Raw genomic sequence first — 21,011 nt, 5'->3', positions numbered from 1 at the left:
TGGTTGAATATGTTTAGTGGTTTTTGTTTTTAGTTTTGAAGTTTTTCTATTGCCATCAACTGAATTTTATGAAAAATCATTTTACAGATAGGAAAGCATTGATGGTAGAATGCTGTTATATTTTATCAAATTTTGTTCAGCAGTTTTCGAGAAGTCATTTAAAGATTTTTAATTTGTAACAATGGTGGCCATATCTGAAGATGGATCTGACAGCATCATTCTAACAAACTTTAAAGGTTACATTCTATTCAGCATGCTTTACAATGTTTAATCACGGCAGCCATATTTGATAATGGAACTGAATCATCTGTGCAAACCTCAAAGGTTTTCATGCCATTATGATCTCTACAGTCGATTTGATTCCTATAATAACCCAACTACTTCCAGTTTTTGACTCTAAAAACATAGAATTAACAGTTTTTGAAAGATCATCTCCTTTCACTGCATCTTTTCAAGATAAAAAAAAGGGATACACTGAAGCCAAATCAACTTGACTCAGTTGTCATTTTTGTAAACAGTAACAAGACAATCAGACTGTCTTGACATCTGACCTTACCTTTGATCCTGGGTTAACGATGACACTGCATGTGTTCATGGATTCTGGAGCACCATTGACTCTGTAGTGGTAAACTCCAATGGTGGTGAAATGGGTGGTTGCCATTCCAGCCTTTGTGCACACCTTCAAGGATTCTTCATCCAAATGCTGGTAGGTTTCTATAAGACATAAATAATAAAAGCAACATTATCCATATATAAGGTAAAGTTTTCCTTCTTAACACATCCAAACCAGCAGTTAATAAAAATGCATAAAAATGAGAGCACTTACAAACTAATAATAACACACCCATGCTAAGACCACTTCCAACTAACAACACTTATCGCATAGCTCGTACACCTTACAAACAGTGTGACCAGTTTAATATTTTTGATATGTCAACATGTTAACATGTTCACTTTGAGAGAATTTGATTGGTCCAAATAAGCCCAGGAAATTCTTGTGCAGTATTCTCTTTACTGATTGGCTGTAACTATGTGAATAGTCCTCACATCATCGTCTGGAAGATTGTTTTACTATTACTATCAACATTATGATGGCCATTTTTTGAATCAACTCCCCAAGGAACACTGGGGGGAAAAAGTTACATCTGTCAGAATATGACCAATTTACCCCACAGGTAATTAAGGGTATCAGTTGATGGACAGAGGGCTAGGGATGGATAAATAAACTCACTGCTACAGGAGTGAAGAAACTCATCTGTTTTGAGAAGAATGTGGACAATTGCCAATCTCTTACCTAACAGAAAGCTATAATATCACGGCATTGTTCCAAATAAAATAATGCAAATATCTGGTAAAAAATTCATTAAATCTGGAATTCTATACTCAGTTCACATTTAGTAACACTTCTGCATCCAGTAACAAACCCTTCACATATATATCTAAAAATGGAATGCTACTTTTTCTGCTGTATAATATATTGCATCTGTATTAGTGGAACTTAAATACTTAAGGTGGAAACATTTTAAACGTTCTCATTGAAATCAATGCATGTGTCTAACCTTACCTGAGTCAAATATGTGACATCACACAGGATTTTCCATGACTGATTCAGTGCTGAAAAATGATGCTGTGTCAAATGTTCTACTATTTGGGCAGACAGCTGTTCTTTCAATAATAAGTTGTTTTTTTTAAATCTACTTTTAAATATTACTGGTTACAGAAATGCACATTATTAATTTGCACCATGAGTGGCCAAGTGGTCTAAAAAGCTGGCCTTGACTGATAATTTCCATCTCACCTCTGTACTCGTGGGTTCATGTCTCGGGTTTGGCCATAGTAGGAATGTAAGAAAGATTGCCAGTAGGTTTTCATGGGTTAGTGGTTCTTACCAGAGGTTTCCTGGGTTCTTCAGCCACGAGTTATACTGGCCACCATGTATAGCCTATCTTGGTTTTAAACCCAAAACAACAATAACATTATTAATTCAACTTGCATCTGGGAGTATTTTTTTTACATGCAACAATTTAAAGGTACAGCTTCTAAGCCAGAATAAGTGAAATTATTTATTTTTTCTCTCTAAGCTATTTCCATTAACACAAAATCTGTGTGATGAACAGAATAACAAATAGGTAATTATTTAATATTAAATTCATGAAAGTTGTTTTGCAAGTATTGGCAAGCAAAAGCTGGAAATAATTAAACTCAGTTCATAAATTCAATATTAAACCATTACTCATTTGTGATCCTTTATTTCCAAATTCAGGCCATTTCCAACTAATAATAACCACACAGATCATATTTTGTAAATCTGCACACTCATTCAATGATATCAGAATCACACCTAATGTCAGAAACTTTTCTTCTCAAAAATGGTTGTCCTAATTGAGAGATCTTTCCTGAACAGAATTTGAAATAATCTTATCAAACAGAAAGAATTCAACACTTCCTGAATAAGAGCTTCATTGAATTTTTTCATCTGACTACATGTGCATTTAATCTAGGAAATAATTAAGAAGTTATCTGTAACTGTAATTAAACTACTTTCTTTTTAAATGAGTTTGCAAAATTTTCAGTTCAAAATGTTGTTCAAAATGAAATGCCTGATCAAGAATTTAATGAAGTTTCTGTCTATAGGACAATAAATCATGTATAAGAAAATTAGTTACAAGTATTTTTATTTTTTCCAGGGTGCTGGAAGAAACTGTCAAAAGACCTTATAAGAAAAGCAAAGAACTCCCAATATGCTGTATATTTTAGAATCTCACCTTTCTCTTGCCCTGAGACAGATTTCTTGAATGTTGGGTTAAGACATGCGTCAATCTCATTGATTGTAAACTGCTGATTTTGGCCAAGGGAGGCTTTGGCATCCCAGGTCCACCATATCCTGTCACCCGTCTGAGCATACACCAGGTCTGCAATAGAAGAAAAATATTACAAGTTTCCAATAAATCAAAGCTGACTGCAAACCAAGTCTCAGAATATATCATGTTATAGGTAATACCAAATTTTCATAGGGAAAACAAATTTCAGGGGAATAATATTTATGAGCTCCCTTGTGGATGATAATAAATACTGTGAAAAGTTTAAATCAGTTTGGTGTTTTATGGCACTGCAGGTTAATTGTGGAGTAAAGTGTCTTACCAAAGGATAAACCACAGTTACTAACCTGGTGGGATGATATGGTAGAAGCCACAAGTCCAGCATACTAACCAATGATTCACAGTGTTTCCTACAAATGCTCTACAACTGCAAAAACCCAATGACCACTTAATTAATATTCAACATTACTCAAATGACTTACTTAGTGTAAAGTAGCCTTCTCATACATGGGACACTGAAAGGCCTAACAATTGACAACCTGAACTAAGTACATTTGTATTTGTATAACACATATGCCCCCACCATGTGCATAAGAATTGAACTATTAGCAATGGGTTCATCACAAATTGCATGCATACTTCATTTGATTCAGTAGAGCTTTAAACAGACGAACGTCCATTAGGAAAGCTAAAGTTAGGCAAGGACAAGCATTCAGGGATCCATCCAACTCCTTTAAGGTTTATTCAGTACAAGCAATATCCCATATAAATACACCACTCCCTTGATAACTTGTACCCTGGTAACTCGCAAAACCCACTTATAATGTGGAGTCAGGCATAAATCCCATTTTTTTATATCAGAAAATACCCCAAAATGTATCCATATTTCTTGAAATAGATGAAAATTGCCATTAAATTGGTAACTGAAACATTGATATATCGCTCGTTTTATGGTCAAAGACGGTAGATATGAACTGGAAATTTTAATCAACATTTTGAAATTATCAACTTTTAATAAGAAGTCATACAATTGGTTACATTTTCTTTCCAAATGACATTCTTAGTACAAAATAATTAAAGACATTCAAGGAAATTTTGATCAATGAAAATGTCACTTACATGTAGTGTAGGCAGTACATTAATATTTAAATGCCAATTAAATCATTTTTAAGTGAAATTTGTGTTTTATTACTATCATTTAGTTCCTCTTAAGTGTAATCATCATAAATGCAATGTGCATTTAAACATAAAATGTGTTGATCTACTGTAACAGCTATGACCACAAGAATTTCTCTGAGAACCTAATTCAGTGCCAACCATGTTTTGATAACTGACTTGCAGAAGTATTTGTTGTATAGTTGCACTGATTTAAAAGCTGGACTCCTTTGTATTATCATGTTAATTACATATTTTGAATCAAATTAAGGAGGTGGAATATAAACAAAAGTTGAAAGGCATGCAAATCCTACAGTCTTAAAATCTAGCAGCCCCAGTCATATGTCGGATTAATTCACTTAAGCTGATCAATCGAACACCGTTATAAATGTTATTGTGCATGTAACATAAACTACCTTAAATTATCTGACTCATTCATTACTGTGATCAAAATTAGCAAGGCAACTAAGCGAAATAATTACTTCAGAAAATAAAGAGCATGGTTTCACAGATACAGACCATTGTGGCAAACGAGTTTTAGAACATTCCTGAACTGGCATTTAGAGATATCCTCAAGGATGATAAGAATTTTCACTATTACATCCAATGAAATCACAATATCAATATTGTACTAACTGAACAATACAAAAATTTAGTTTTTACATAAACGATTGTCTCACAAAATAAATGTTGCAAGTGTTTGAAGAAAAGGAATCTTGTTTAGTGGTGTATCCACAATTAGTCTAGCTCCCTCTACTTTGACTCACGACTTTGCAGTATACTATTAAATACCACTCCGGGAACCAGACTAATCAACAAAACAAAAAGGAGTAACATGCTACGCAGATGTTTTCGCGTAGATGTGATGGTTGTTGACACCAACTGGAACAATCTTTCACATGTTGGACATTTTGAAAATAAAATGTCATCTATACAGAATAACGAACATCATTAGAAAAAGTGCATTATTTACAATTATCATCGATGTGATCGTATAAAATGAGGATTCAGTCATTAAACAGCACAGTTCCTTACCGCAACACCCACCCACACAGTTTTCTCAATGTCTAAGCGGAGTTTTTCAATTTTTGGAGTTCTGTCAGTAAATCGCACCCTCCACTATAGTGCGGTCTATGTTGGTGGACCCCGTTGTGCGCAAGTTATCAAGAGAAAGGTGTATATAAAGTTGATCAACATTGGCCATAACACTGTCCAATATGGAGATGACAATACAAAACCTATAAAATGCACATAAAAGTCTGTGAAACAATGTTCACATCAAACTGCATCAGAATATGTTGAATGGTTCTTGATCCATACTAATTAACAAAAGCATCCTATTTAATGATGTTAAGTTAGCTGAAAAGGGCCATAACTCTATCCAAAACAGAGCAGATGCAACCATAAAGAATAAAGACCCATCTAACTCTAAGTAGATTTTTTTTAAAAACCAGATTACATCAGGATATACTGAATGGGTGCAAGCAGCATTCTAAGATTTTATGTACAGCCAAGTCACAACAAATAAGAATATGCTCCGTTTTTAGTATTATCCTTCCATACTATACCGGTTCGCTATCTACTTTTACTTATAAAAATGATCTTTTTTCTTTCGAAAAATGATTCTATTAAACTGCACCAATTAACAGTATTTTAGAACACTCTATGGAAATAAATTTATTATCAAGAAGCTGACTCACAACAACAAAATTACATGACTATTAATTCAGGGCATTTTGTCGCAGATCCTATGATAAAGTTTTATTTACTCTGGTCATCAAACATGTGTAGAAGGACAATAAAGGTTACCAGTATCTTGTAGCCAGGGCCTAGGTCATGCACTTTTTGTTTGAATAGTTTGACCTTTGACCTGTGCTGACACATGGCTAGAACTGTTTTAAAAAAAGATTGTGCCAAGGCTGATAAATGCAATGTCTTTAGTACTGACCCTTGGGCAGTTGTTCAATTATAGATTTTAAGAGGATGCTAAATCATTCTTTTTATTAAGCTGGTTTTTTACATATAGCTTATGTGGATGTTTATTTTTCCTGAAGATTTTTTGAGGATGCTAGAGTGTCATCACATATAGGTATTTTGCTGCTATTTATAATTCCTTACAAGAATATTTTCTACTTCCTTATTTGACTGTCTTTCACAACTTCATAAAGAAAGGTTTATCATAGCAGTAGATTGGAGTACAATGTGAACAGAATGGTTTACAAGACAGTACTTGACTGTCTTCCTCACCTTCATGTGAGACAAAGGTTTGTTAAAATAGTTGTCTCTCACATAAACATGACAAGAATCTATTTTTCTTTTTATGAATGGGATCATGTTCCCATTTTGCTTCCTTACATGCATACTGGTCTGAAAATTGCATTTAAAGATAGAAATAGCAGTATCCTCACCTAAAACTAGAGCCTGACTATGAATAATATGGTCACATGATGCATCAATATACAGTCTGAGATATTAATAGCATGCAGACCTCATCATGCTCTAATTTCTGTGGTAATAAAAGACTACTTACTGGTGCTGCAATATGAGATGAATGCTCATTCACGTATTCTCCAATGAGTTGCGCAGTTTTGATCAGCTGTTATTAGAACAACCAATAAAGCAAGTTATTTGCTGCTGTAATGGGATCATGGAGGAGGGGTCAGTAAATATGCTACAATGTGAAATTTTACACTATAGCATGATCTCACTCTATTTCTCTCAGTGTAGTTAGATATATGCAACAATGATCATTACTCGAGCAAAGACACCAAACACTATCATTTATAACTCAGTTTCTTATACACTGTTGCATGTACGGTCTTGCAATTTTTTGCACACACACACAAAATCACTTATGTTAACACTAATAAAACTGGATGTAATGACCTACTTTTCTTGTCAAAATGGCTATGTTAACCTTGTTTCATTATGTGCTATACATGCAAAGCAGGTGAGATATTATTCAACAAAATTTACTTTTGATTCATAATTTCCCTTCAAATCTGTATCCAATTATAAGCATGAAAGAAAAGAAAAATCTTTTGTTTGGATTGATTTAATCTGTCATGCAGTATTTCACTCACATGCTCCAATTTTATTCTGGTTTCTATTTTAGCCAGTTGTAAATTAATGGTAAGCAGCAAGCAAATGTAAAGTTTGAAATTTACTGCACAAGTGTTCACAGAAGAATCAAGCTGTCCCTACTCCCATTTAACTAGGTGGCTGTGATGGGAATAACCCTCTAACAGTTTGGCTTTTAGAAAGGGTTTTTCCGGGTGTTGATCGTGTCCCGTGATGAAAATTGGACTTGTAAGGCAAAATGTTTTTTATCTCAAGAGAGTAAAATACAATCAAAGAGGCCTGATTTAAGACAAACCTTTTAAGGGAGGTGTGTGTGATTCAGATTTGTAATGCAGTTTTAACAATTTTTCAGTCATATTGCTATGATGTCTGCAGTGTGGCAGTTTATAGTGATGTCTAGCACTGGGGCATCATGCCGCAGACATTTAGCATGATGTCCCACACAGTCACATTATCCTGACACCAGGCCAACCAGTCCCAACACTAACCTTTTAATGCTGAGCTCCAAACTAGGCCGCTGTTAGTACCATTTTTGTAAGTCTTTGGTATGACTCGGCTGGGGATCAAACCCACCAACTCCCGCATCTGAGGTGGACACTCTAACCACTAGGCCACCACAGCGGTTTTAAGGGAGGTCTAATATGGGAGAAACTAATGTGAACAAAAAAAGGGTCTTACTGACTTTCTGCCTAAGCTTTAATTTTAAGGTATTATCAAAGAAAATTAACTGTCCCTATTCAGAGAATGATACAGGTGATGATCAGTTTACTCCATATCCTGAGGTTAAGGGATAAGTATAAACTGGCCTGACCTGAAAGTAATTTTCCCACAGGATTCTTGTAAATTAAGCAAATTCTGGGGCAAATTACCCTTCTACAATTTCAAGTAATTAAATTTATGCCTAATTTTCAAACAAATAACATGTATAATGCATACATCATCTGCCTGCAAGTCACAGCATATGGTGCCAAAGATGCATAAAAACAAGCACAGTGGCATGAACTGAATGTAATTTCTTCATTATAAATGACATTAAAATGAAAGCAGATAAAGTGAATAGGCATATAATAAGCATCACCTGTACTTTAAGTTAAATAAAAAATATGCATTAGACTTCCTGTACCCACACTGGAAATCTATTATTGGATTTTTTAAATGTTGGTAATATAGCTACCCCAATTTATGATATGGGTTGGGGCCAATAACTGCCAAGCACATTACATATTGAGGTATAGCAAGATGGGGGGAGGAATCTGATGAATGTATGTATGTATGTCAGGGGTGGGTCCAGGAAAAAGCAATATGCTTGACATATATATAGAAATAATTTAAGTTTAAATAAATTTTAAGATATTATGCTCACTTCATGGTACTTTCACTTCCAGTTTCATAAAATGATAATGTTTCAAAATGAAATGAAGATAATACTAATCTTCAATATGTTTCTACAGATACTGTACTACATTTGAGTACAATGGTTTCATTCTGGTCACAGGGCAATATAATGATGACATGCCAAATTTGGTTCAATAAAACAAACCTCGGGAAACCAAGGCACATAACTCTTATAAATGATGCTCTTGAAGACTACAATCAAATAATTTACAGTTTCACCAATATCAAGCTGCATGACAAATTTAATTGAAATCAAACAATCCTAAGTAAACTTCAGAAATCCTTACCTGTCAGGAAGCCCTCAAACAATCCTAAGTAAACTTCAGAAATCCTTACCTGTCAGGAAGCCTTCAAACAATCCTAAGTAAACTTCAGAAATCCTTACCTGTCAGGAAGCCCTCAAACAATCCTAAGTAAACTTCAGAAATCCTTACCTGTCAGGAAGCCCTCAAACAATCCTAAGTAAACTTCAGAAATCCTTACCTGTCAGGAAGCCCTCAAACAATCCTAAGTAAACTTCAGAAATCCTTACCAGTCAGGAAGCCCTCTTGTGTCAGCTCAATGTAGTGTTCTTTTTGTTTAGGTTTGACAATGATGCTCCCAATGTATTCAGCAGCTTCCTGGAAATTCTGGTCTGAGTAGTAATACACTCCTGGTTTGAAGAACTCATATGACAGCAAACCCTGCTTACTGCAATCAGAATGGATACTGGTCATAACAATAATTGTGCTATCTGACTTGTTAGAGGTTAACTCCTTTCTAGTGCATCATTTGTTAAAATCTGAAAGCTCTTATTTGTGACACCTGAAAGCTCTTCATGCCAGAATGTTTTATAAAATTTGGTTGAATTCTGTACAGCAGTTTTTGTCAATATGTCATTCTTTAAGGTTTTTCTAGTTTTATTACGAGTGGCCAGATTACTTGGCAGATTGGCAGTACCTGTATGAACTTGAAAATTCTTAATGCCAGAATACCTTCTGTCAAATCTGGTCCAGTTCTGCTGAGTGATTGTAGAGAAGTTTAAAGGTTTTTCTATCTTTTATAATGGTAGCCTTATCAGATGGCAAATCAGAATTTTTTGTACAGAAGTGAGAAAGACCTTCATGTCAAGATACATTCTATCAAAATTTATTAAATTCTGCTGATCAATTTTGATGTAGAAATCATTCACAGATTGTTCCAATGTTAACAGCAGTAACCATATTTGCATCATTTGTACAAAAGTTAAAAGCCTCATGCATGTATTCTTTCGGCTGAATTTGGTCAAATTCTGTCATCATTTTTAGTTTTATTCTGTATTATTTGGTCTGTTGATCACTCCTAACAAACTACACTGACCCAAATATACCAGCAACTGTGTGATGGCAGATCTGTGTCTGTGCTGTTTGCAGCTGGACTTGATGTAAAAAAGAGTACATATGGTAAATAAAAAAATGTGTCAGAAATTTTGATGATAGTTGGCTGCATATAAGTAAAGACTATATTATCTTAATTCAAGATCATCTGATTAATTCTAAAACATTATGATGTAGTTCATGATGTACCTGGAATTCTTTAATGAACAATTACAATGTGAAAATTTTGAACATACCTTGGTGCTGACCATCTAAAGCCATCTTTCACAGGCTGAAAGAAACATACAAAACATTTATTGCATCCTGAAATCATAAACATCAAAAGTGATTACAAGAAGTATTAGAAAACTGCTGATTTCTTCTTGTACAATTATCATTACTGTAAATTCACTATTTTTCATGGGGTACCAATTTTCAGAGATGTCATGGTTGCTTGAAACCATGCATTCAAAGATCCAACAAAAAACAATCCTGCAACAGGAAATATAGAATTCCTTCCACAATGCAAATTTTAGCCCTCCACATAAACGTCATTTTTTGAAGAAAAAATAAACATGAAAATTGATACCCACAAAAAAATTAATTTAAATTATACTCAAACCTGTTATAAAAAGATCAGCAAAACTATATTAAATAGTTGTCATTTTTTAGATGAGAAAAGATTCATCCTAAAAGCAAAATGAACAATTCTCCCCTTCAAATAACAGTATGTAGATTACTGCTAATTACATCAAAACTGATAGTGCTTTCATTAATTTTCATGGGTAACCAATTTTTTATTTATTTTGTTGTTGCACTGAACCATGAATTTAAAGTCCTAATGAAAAGTTACCTATGTATGTTGCTAAACCCACCCACCCCATTTTCTTACTGATACATTCCAAATGATCTGCTGAACTATTTGATTAATAATCTTCATTACTGTAATCTGGTAATAAGATATTACATTTTATAGGCAATTGTTTTATTTTAACCATTTAAAGAACAAAAAGAATTATAACACATTTGTTCTCAATGCACATGTACTTGTATGTATACAGTATTTCGGTATCTGTCATTTCCCCTCACTACCATAAATCGATATGTTGAGAGATGAATAAGGTAAGAGAAACTAGCAATATAAATATAAGTTTTAAAACAGCAATATTACTGAACATGAAATAATAAATAATACTAGTATTTGAAAATTAGATTTAATACTTATTCAAATGGAAACCAAAATTAGATTTAATACTTATTCAAATGGAAACCAAAATTAGATTTAATACTTATTCAAATGGAAACCAAAATTAGATTTAATACTTATTCAAATGGAAACCAAAATTAGATTTAATACTTATTCAAATGGAAACCAAAATTAGATTTAATACTTATACAAATGAAAACCGAAATTAGACTGACTACTTATTCAAATCAATCCTTCACTTATCTGAAACTGTTGTTGAAAAATCAAAACCCTGCTGAAAATGCATCTCATTTTAACAAGTTCTATTTTCAATCCAAATGACCAACAAGACTATAAAATACTGGAACTACCACTTGAAGCACAATTACTAATGAAACACTAAGTATATACACCACCAATTACAGCAGAGTACTAAAGCTCACACTTCACCAATTTTGAGACAAAACTACTGAATCAATATAACGTCAATCAAATTTCCTGGTACATTTTTGTCATATAAATCATCCTGAAGTTGTTGACTTTAAAAAGTCCAGCTTTCTCAATCCATGGATAGATCAAATATTGACAATGCATGCCAACTGCATTCAGTAAGGAAATGCGGGTCAAGTGTTTTGTTCACATGTGCAATGATGACATTTTCTGAAATAAAGAGCCTCTAAGTTGAACTTTACCTCTCTTAAGGCACTGTGTTAATACCATACAAGTCGGAAAGTGAGGTTGGTGCAACTTTACAGACAGTAGTTTAAGCAAGAGATCATACACATACCTATTTGTATTAGCTGCATTGGCTCTGTTTTGATGTTCAGTACTTGAACAAAAACATGGTATTTGATTTGTGCTCATAGAGTTGATTGCATTACTTGAATAAAAACATGGTATTTGATTTGTGCTCATAGAGTTGACTGCATTACTTGAATAAAAACATGGTATTTGATTTGTGCTCATAGAGTTGATTGCATTACTTGAATAAAAACATGGTATTTGATTTGTGCTCATAGAGTTGATTGCATTACTTGAATCATTCAAGTCACTACAGTTTGTTGCTGATATAGTTTTGTTCTCTTATATTCTTTATTCTAGGTATCTGTGCCAGTAGACATTAAACATGTTAATCCTCAAATACACAAACCATGACAGGATACTCAAAAAAATTTACAACCCACAAAAATGGCCCTCTTTTATAAACCTTCTAGTAATTCTCCAATCATTAACAGTGTCTAAATTTAATTTTCAGAGCCTGCTATAGTTCAGGCCAGAAACTATTAAAACAATATTTTTTAAAATTATTTACTGTTTCACTCAGAAAACTGCTGGTTCTGGAAAGCAGAGCTGGCAGACATTTTAAACTCTGATTGTTAATCTTTATCTTTCTATATTCAGGAAAAGAAATGCAGAGCTGGCAGACATTTTAAACTCTGATTGTTAATCTTTATCTTTCTATATTCAGGAAAAGAAATGCAGAGCTGGCAGACATTTTAAACTCTGATTGTTAATCTTTATCTTTCTATATTCAGGAAAAGAAATGCAGAGCTGGCAGACATTTTAAACTCTGATTGTTAATCTTTATCTTTCTATATTCAGGAAAAGAAATGCAGAGCTGGCAGACATTTTAAACTCTGATTGTTAATCTTTATCTTTCTATATTCAGGAAAAGAAATGCAGAGCTGGCAGACATTTTAAACTCTGATTGTTAATCTTTATCTTTCTATATTCAGGAAAAGAAATGCAGAGCTGGCAGACATTTTAAACTCTGATTGTTAATCTTTATCTTTCTATATTCAGGAAAAGATTATTTACATACAACATATGGGTCTTGATCTCCGTGATTCATAGACGGGGCTTCAATCTGATAAACACTGTGAAACTTCTTACACTGAAAAGTATTAAAAAAACAGGATTTATTAAAATTGTTTGATAGAATGTAATAAAGTCAGTAATAAAAACTGACATACCAGCAGTTGTTACAGTTTAGCATAAAATTAAATCTCACCATTCAAAAGCATAAGGTATGGTTCTGATCCATAGATTCAGCAATTTCAATTAAATTCTCCGAACATCAATAGTCCTTTGTGAAACCCTCGATTACTCTTGTCTTCATACAGACTATTTAAAATGATATTTTCCAGTTGAATCAATCATTTAATCTCACCAATCAATTCTGCCAATTTGTAAGTTGCATTTATTTTGGAAATTAGCTCATGCAAATACATGATAGCTACTACAGCTATTGGCAGCTAATAACAATTTTTGGAGCTGGGCTTCAAACAGAGGAATTGATGTTGGAAAACAAAATGAAAAGAAAAATGGTCATTCTAGGGTCATAACTGCTCTGAATGATTATATGGAATAATGTAATCCAACTCATTTTCATTAAATATTAGTTGAAATTGCAAAAAATTCATTGCTAAAACCAAATACAGTAGGACAGACAATATGGTCTTAAGAATGGGCAACACGGCAATAATTCTTCTAAATCATTATATGAAATGAATAATTTTTAACATCTCATCAACATAAAGTCAAATACCAGTTTCAGTCAAAATCCCACAATTCTTGGATAAGTAATGTAAAGCCAAATGCTAAATCAAACAAACTTTGGAAAAGTAATGCTGTCAAAGCAAAATAAAGACGGACAGGAAATCAGGGTACATAATTCTTGTAAATGAAGCTCTTGAAAGCTACAATCAAATAAACTTATGGTTTCATCAGTATCAAGTTGCATGCCAAATTTAATTCTAATTAAACAATCCTAAGTTTAACTTCAGAAATGAAATTTATAAGATCAGGCAAACTGGGTCCAATAATAAATAATAACAAAGACGGTCAGGAATCAAACTCATTCTAGGTCCCATCAGTACAAAGCTAAATATCAAATTCAGTTAAAAATCTAATAATACTCAGTAAAGCCATGTTGCAAAAACTAAACTAATGGAAATGCAGACAGATGGGCCAATGGATGGTTGAATGGCTGTAATTACTATGTGGCACACCTACAATGGAGTTAATAATAATAAAAATAATTCAGTCTAAATGTATACCATATGCACCTACTTTGTTCTTATCCCAACTCCACCATACTCTGTCCCCTTCTTCTATCAGGAGGATCATTGGATTGAAAGATCTGTCTCCAACTTCAACTCGATACTCCCTGGACAAATATAAACATTATAGTGCTATAACATTAGGGATTGAAAAAATTGATACAGCAAGGAATAGATAGATAGTGGTCAACACTGTAACTTTCTGGGATATATCTTTTTCTAACAGTAAGTTCCTGTGTCTATACAAGACATCTTTAATGAATGAATGATCCAGTATTTTTCATAAAGTGAGAGCACAATCAAGAGCTGGCACATTTCAGTTTTAACTACAAGACTTATAACCTTTAAAACAACTGGACAAACTTCATTAGTAATATTTACTTTATGCCAGAAGTACGCATAAAAAGCAAGAAATAGAACAATGCAGATTGCAAATTAAGTCAACTGGAATTGCCTTTATAAATTTAAATTAAACATGTTTTCCAAATTGCTATCAAGACTCATTTTAAAATCCTATAATTCAGTCTATTAGCAGTAAACCTTGGTTAAATAAACATACATGTCAACTGTAAAGAAATTCTGTAACATGCTGTCTCCCTGCTCTACCATGGTATAATCCCAGACCCAACCCAAATGTAGGTCATTGTGACCTAATTTTGGTTGCTGTAATTTCTCCTAGATAAATGTATCCATAAAATATCAAGACTATATTCTACTTAATGCTCATGTCATTCTCAACATGATTTAACCCTTTACCTCATAGAGAATAGTGACAAAGTGCAGCACGCTATAAATAGAACACCTGTTACCTAGTCGACAGCATACACATAGGCCTGCCTGTGAACTGTTAAGCAATGTAGTATGTTATATTTAACAGCAGTTTTAACCATTTTACATTTTTGGTACACATCTACTATATGTGGAAAAATTTAAGAGTAAAGTCTGATTGCTATAGCTATGCAATTATTTTTCATAGAAGAATTTTTTATATGCTTTGAAATTGAGGGAGAACTCGTTCACCGTCATGTTGATGAGGCCGCGTGACCAACTGTAGCTGCCATTTCCCATGCTCAAAATTTACATCTTTTTTGAGTGCATCTACATCACTAAGTCATCTGAATTTGATAATCAATAAAATCTAATTGCTGCCTACATACATATCAGAGCCTTTACCTAAGTTATTGAATCTTTCATAGTTGTGATTCTAACTGTGAAAACTTCATAAGTATTGAATAAAATCCTGCCTGTGAACTGTTAAGCAATGTAGTGTATGTTACGTTTAACAGCAATTGTAACCATTTTACATTTTTGGTACACATCTATTATATGTGGAAAAATTTCAGAGTAAAGTTCGATTGTTATAGCTGTGTAATTATTTTTCACAGAAGATTTTTTATGTGCTTTAAAATCGAGAGAGAACTCGTTCACCATCAAGTCAGCGAGGCCGCGTGACCAACTGTAGCTGCCATTTCCGAAACTCGAAATTTACAAGGTTTTCGTGTGTGTCTACATTACTAAGTCATCTGAAATTGATAATTTATAAAAACTAATTGCTGCCTACATCAATATCAGAGACTTTACGTAATTTATTGAATCTTTAGTGGTTGTGATTCTAATCGTGAAAACTTAGTCCGTACTGAATGAAATCTGCAGCCGCCATTTTGGAGAGTGGAGATTATGACCCAGTTACTTTAAACAGCAGATATTGACCAGTGCATAAATAGCGACCATGTGATCTGACGTAATTGTCATTCGCAGAAATGAATGTAGTATCTAACGGGGGGGGGGGGGGGCCCAAAGGTGGCACTACGAAAACCAGCTCAAAATGGCTGATGTTTACAGCAGGTGTCAAAAGGCGCTTCCACGCAAATCTTGTAGAGGCATCAAAAGGCGCTTCCATGCAAATGGAGTAGAGGTGTCCAAAGATGCTTGCATGAGGTAAAGGGTTAAATGATAATTCTATCTTGTCTACGCTTCACGCTCAAGACAAAATTTACCTAGCTATTTCTGTCACACGTACAGCACAGTAATGCATCTTGCCCAGCTCAGCACTTTCTGTCGCAAAGAAATATAAACCAGGACGCCTGGAAACAGAATTTAAATATTTACTAGGCTATTGGACATCAACAAAGATGATCATACTGTGTAAAAGTGCACTCTCTAATAAAGAGCCTTTTTTGACAATGTGGTTTCATAAGATATACACAAATATTTTGCAAAACCAACATGAATTTTGACACACACATCACAACAGCTGTCTCACCACATAAATCAATTCATTTCATGTTTGATGTAGTACTATTGTTAATGGTTTGTACTCAGATATCTTAAATTGAATATACATTTTAAATTGAATATACATTTTAAGTTGAATATACATTTAAAATTGAATATACATTTTAAACTGAATATACATTATATACTGAATATATATTTGCTGCTTTCTAGAAAAATTTAAGACTCCAATAGCACATTTTTGTTAGTTTTACTAATTTAAATCAATAATGCATTTTACTCACACAAATTCCTTCCGATCATGACCTGTCACAGTCCTTACTGCTTTCCTGTAAAATGAAATACGAATAAAGCAGGTACTTGAATAAATAATCTAAAACACAGTTGTCATAAACCTAGGCATGGAAATGCAAAAATTCAGAAGCAATTTCTTATAATTATATTGTACAGTGTAGTTCTTCTTGACAACATGGAAACTGGATTATCACTAAACCAAACTAAATATCATTTCACTGGTCTAGTGTGGCACATTTTTTCTAAAATGACCATACAGTTGAATAGCATAAAAATTATTTCCATTTACCAGTACTGCACTATTCTGTTTATACTACGTAATTTTATTCTTAATAACAGTGGCCATATTGAATAGTGTACCATTTGTGCAAACTGAAAGGCCTTCATGCAATAATGCTTTCATTAAATCTGGTCAAATTCTGTAGAGAGGTTTTGAGAAGTCATTTTTGTTTTGTATATTTGGTAATGTGGCTAAATTTGATCACAGATCAGCATTAGCTGTACAAACTTGGAAGACCTTTCTTGCCAGGTTGATTTTGGTCAAATTCAGTTAAGCAGTTTTAGAGAAGAAGATCTGAAATTTTTTGTACATTCAGCAACAACCACAACACTTGATAATGGATTGATATCATCTGCAAAACTTTAATTTCAGTTGCTTGTAAGATGTTGTTTACAGCTTTGTCTACTTTTATAAACAGAGACCAAATCTGGCAAATTTGTTTAAAAACTCAGAAGGTTTCATACCAAGATGATTTCCCTCAAAGCTAGTCAAGTCCTATGCAGTGGTTCTTCAGAAAACAAAATTGATTTCAAGGATATTTTTATCTGTAGTAATGGCAGCCATATCTGATGGGCATTAGCATCAGTTGTAAAAATAGAAATGTCTTAATGCCAGGATGCTATTAAATTTGACTAAATTCTGTCCAACAGCTTTTAAGAAAACATCATTTCAAATAACTTTATTTTTAATGGTGATAATAACTGATGGCAGATTGGTGTCATCTGTACAAACTTCTGAAAAATCGAACTGATGGCAGATTGGTGTCGTCTGTACAAACTTCAGAAAAATTGAACTGACGGCAGATTGGTGTCATCTGTACAAACTTCTGAAAAATCGAACTGATGGCAGACTGGTGTCATCTGTACAAACTTCTGAAAAACCGAACTGATGGCAGATTGGTGTCATCTGTACAAACTTCTGAAAAACTGAACTGATGGCAGATTGGTGTCATCTGTACAAACTTCTGAAAAACTGAACTGATGGCAGATTGGTGTCATCTGTACAAACTTCAGAAAAATCGTCATTCCAGAGTATCATTTGCCAAATGTGGTTAAAATAATTAAAAGGATTTTTATTTCAAAAGAAATTGAAAATAACAATAGATGACAGTCATGGATGATGCACGACACATGATGAATGATGCATGCCAAATGCTGGATCTTACCATAAGCTCAAGTGGACTTAATGCTGTATGACCTAAAAATAAATTACCCTGAGCTGTCTGCCTCTTTCTTAAAACCAGCTTTATCCAGGCAGAACTTAAGTTCCTGTACAGAATGAGGCACAGAGCAGTCATTCCACTGCCATCGAATCGACTGTCCTTCTTCAATATGGATTACATCTGGAATGAATCCATTGTCAGTAATCTCTGCTGGCAAGTCCTTAGATCGCTTTACTGTCACTGTCAGGGGAGTGCTTCTTATACCAGCACTGAAATTAAAATAAGGGTACAGGACTTTCTATTTGCAATTGCAATTCTTTCTAATAAAACAATATCTGAAATATGGCAGCAACATAATCAGTGGCAAAAGTTGTACTATCCAACCCACCTCCAACACCCCAATAAAAAATTCACAACATGTGAATCCCAAAACTTAGTTCATCGCTAAAGTGCTTGCATAATATTTTTTATGCAATTTTTTTCAGGGATGGTGTGCCTGTATTACTAAGGTGGGATTTTCAATGTTGTTTCTTGTCTTTACTCTTTACTTATATTAAGGACATTCAATTATTAACTATCTCATCCTCTTAATTATAATATCAGCTTTTTTTTAAAAATTGGCAAGGTGAACACAAGAACTGCTGTTTAACTTTCCACAATGCTGATGTTATTGAAATGATTTTCATAATTTTTAAGTCCTAAACTGTATAATGTATGTAGGACAAATACTAAGGGTACATGTGTACATACAGGCCACATAACCCTAATTTATCCTCCTAAAGTTTTTATTTAAAATCTAAATGAAACATTCTAAGCAGAATTATAAAAATCAAGCGCAATGTAAAATTTTCAGCACCCTGCAAGTACTTCACCAATGACAGATATTCTGGAAATTTAAACTCAAATATCAGTTATGTCCTTATAGTTTCTAGATTATCTGGTCATGATGTCTTTAAAAAAACTCATCTTCTCCATGACATGTCTTTATACAATTTCCAGACTGTCTGGCAATGATGTATATGAGACTCTTCTGTTCTCCAAGACATATCTTTAGACAGTTTCCAGACTATCTGGACATGATGTCTTTGAAAGACTTGTATTCTCCAATACATGTCTTCATACAGTTTCCAGATTATCTGGTGACAATGTATGCAAAAAACTCATGTCCTCCATGACATGTCTTTATACAGTTTCCATATTTTCTGGCCATGATGTCTTTGAAAAAACTATTCTCCATAAAATGTCTTTATACAGTTATCAGACTATCAGACTATCTGGCCATGATGTCTTTAAAAAAAACGTATTCTCCATAACATGTCTTTATACAGTTATCAGACTATCTGGTCAAGATATATATGAAACTCTTATATTCTCCATAAAATGTCTTTATACAGTTATCAGACTATCTGGTCAAGATATATATGAAACTCTTATATTCTCCATAAAATGTCTTTATACAGTCATCAGACTATCTGGTCAAGATATATATGAAACTCTTATATTCTCCATAAAATGTCTTTATACAGTCATCAGACTATCTGGCCATAATGTCTTTACATGTCTTCATACAATTTCCAGACTTTCTGGCCACAATGTGTATGAAAAACTCATATTTTCCATTACAAATGACAAACATCTACACATATTCAAGCTAAGGAATATATTATTAGCTGAGAGTGGATTTTAAAATCTTTTTTTCTCTCAAATGAATCAATACTTTAGTTTTCATATACACACCAACATAATATTTTTTCAAATGATCCCATCATGTGAATGTGTGTTCTCATTAAAGAAATTCAAAATATAGGTTTGTTCTCATAAGGGAAATTCAAAATGGCCACCTCTGAAACACATCTGGTTTTTTTTGGAAGAAATGACCAATGATGCTCTCACTGCAAGACTTACATGGCAAATTTGTATTCTCCCTCAAGGCCAAAGAATTGTTCATACTGTCCCTTGTTAATTGAATAATTTCCACTGAATCCCCCTATCACAGGTCGCAACTTCTCTCCATCATGTATCACCTGAAATACAACAAAACAAACATCAATTGATAGAATGACCATAATCTAAAGGTATATTAATCAGTAACCATATCTGACCCAATTACTGGGGCACAGCTTGGGGCTATGGAAACAATTTTTTTGAAAAGAGGGTAGCTCTTTATACGAGAGTTTTGAAGTTCAGACTGATTCATCTTGCAAGATTTCTGACTTTTTTGGTTTTGGTGATTGGTTTTTACTCTTCACAGCTGAGGATCACTAAGTAATTTAGTAGGCATGTAAAATTAAAGCATGCAGCCAGTCAGAAATTTGGCCTTCTACTCTATTGTTTGGTCTCAGATACCATGCTAAATTGTCAGGTATGGAAGACTGATTTAATATATAATTTGAGTAAATCAAAACAATAAGTTCTTAATTCTTGTCATAAAATATTTCAACCAAATGAGATAGCATTTTCATCAAGAATTTTGTGACGGAAAGCTCTGACTGTTGGAAAACAAGGTTTATGAGATCAAAGAAATAAGTAATACAGGTTTATCATATGATTACTGAAAAATCATATGATCATTCAATTAATTTTTAATTGCAAAGACCAAAACTGTTGTTTACAGGGGCATAGGTGGTTTAAAAGATGAACATGATATTTCAAGAATGACTTGAAGGGGTGCCTTCTTGACATCAATTTCTTCTGTTCTTTAAAAGCCATTTACCATAAAATTATTTATTCTGACATCCCATAATCCGGTAAAATAAGCACTCTCTCACTAGAAGGCCCTTCATTATAACACAGTCATGGATCTCATTATATTAAGTGGTTGTAAAAATTATATGTACCTCATTATGAAGCAGTTTTATTATAAGGTTGTATTCTCTTACCTGCAAGGACAACATTATAATGAGGGAGTATTGTATCTTGTAGCTAATTAAAAGACAGTCTCACTATAAGGCAGTATATTATATGGCCCCCATGGATAGCATTATAATGAGGGTATACTGCATCATGTA

At 33.5% G+C, this 21,011-nt stretch overlaps 1 protein-coding gene across 1 annotated transcript in view; it reads right to left on the bottom strand.

The window, feature by feature from the left end:
• The window catches only part of LOC149787886 (uncharacterized), a 227,682-nt gene that overhangs the window by 158,085 nt on the left and 48,586 nt on the right, over positions 1-21,011 (bottom strand). Inside the window, exons 5-14 of the mRNA XM_089974127.1 lie at positions 19,909-20,027; positions 18,054-18,272; positions 16,552-16,596; positions 16,030-16,116; positions 14,043-14,139; positions 12,793-12,864; positions 10,042-10,076; positions 8,983-9,140; positions 2,766-2,912; positions 557-714 (exon numbers count right to left, since the gene is read on the bottom strand). Of these exons, the coding sequence (XP_089830253.1) occupies positions 557-714; positions 2,766-2,912; positions 8,983-9,140; positions 10,042-10,076; positions 12,793-12,864; positions 14,043-14,139; positions 16,030-16,116; positions 16,552-16,596; positions 18,054-18,272; positions 19,909-20,027 (1,137 nt within the window). The remainder of the gene's footprint in view (positions 1-556; positions 715-2,765; positions 2,913-8,982; positions 9,141-10,041; positions 10,077-12,792; positions 12,865-14,042; positions 14,140-16,029; positions 16,117-16,551; positions 16,597-18,053; positions 18,273-19,908; positions 20,028-21,011) is intronic.

Source organism: Sinohyriopsis cumingii, chromosome 11, assembly GCF_028554795.1.
Source record: "Sinohyriopsis cumingii isolate HCF-2022 chromosome 11, ASM2855479v2, whole genome shotgun sequence".
Classification (NCBI taxonomy): Eukaryota; Metazoa; Mollusca; class Bivalvia; order Unionida; family Unionidae; genus Sinohyriopsis; species Sinohyriopsis cumingii.
The sequence above is the reverse complement of the archived record's forward strand: the minus strand, read 5'-3'. Positions and strand labels throughout refer to the sequence as shown.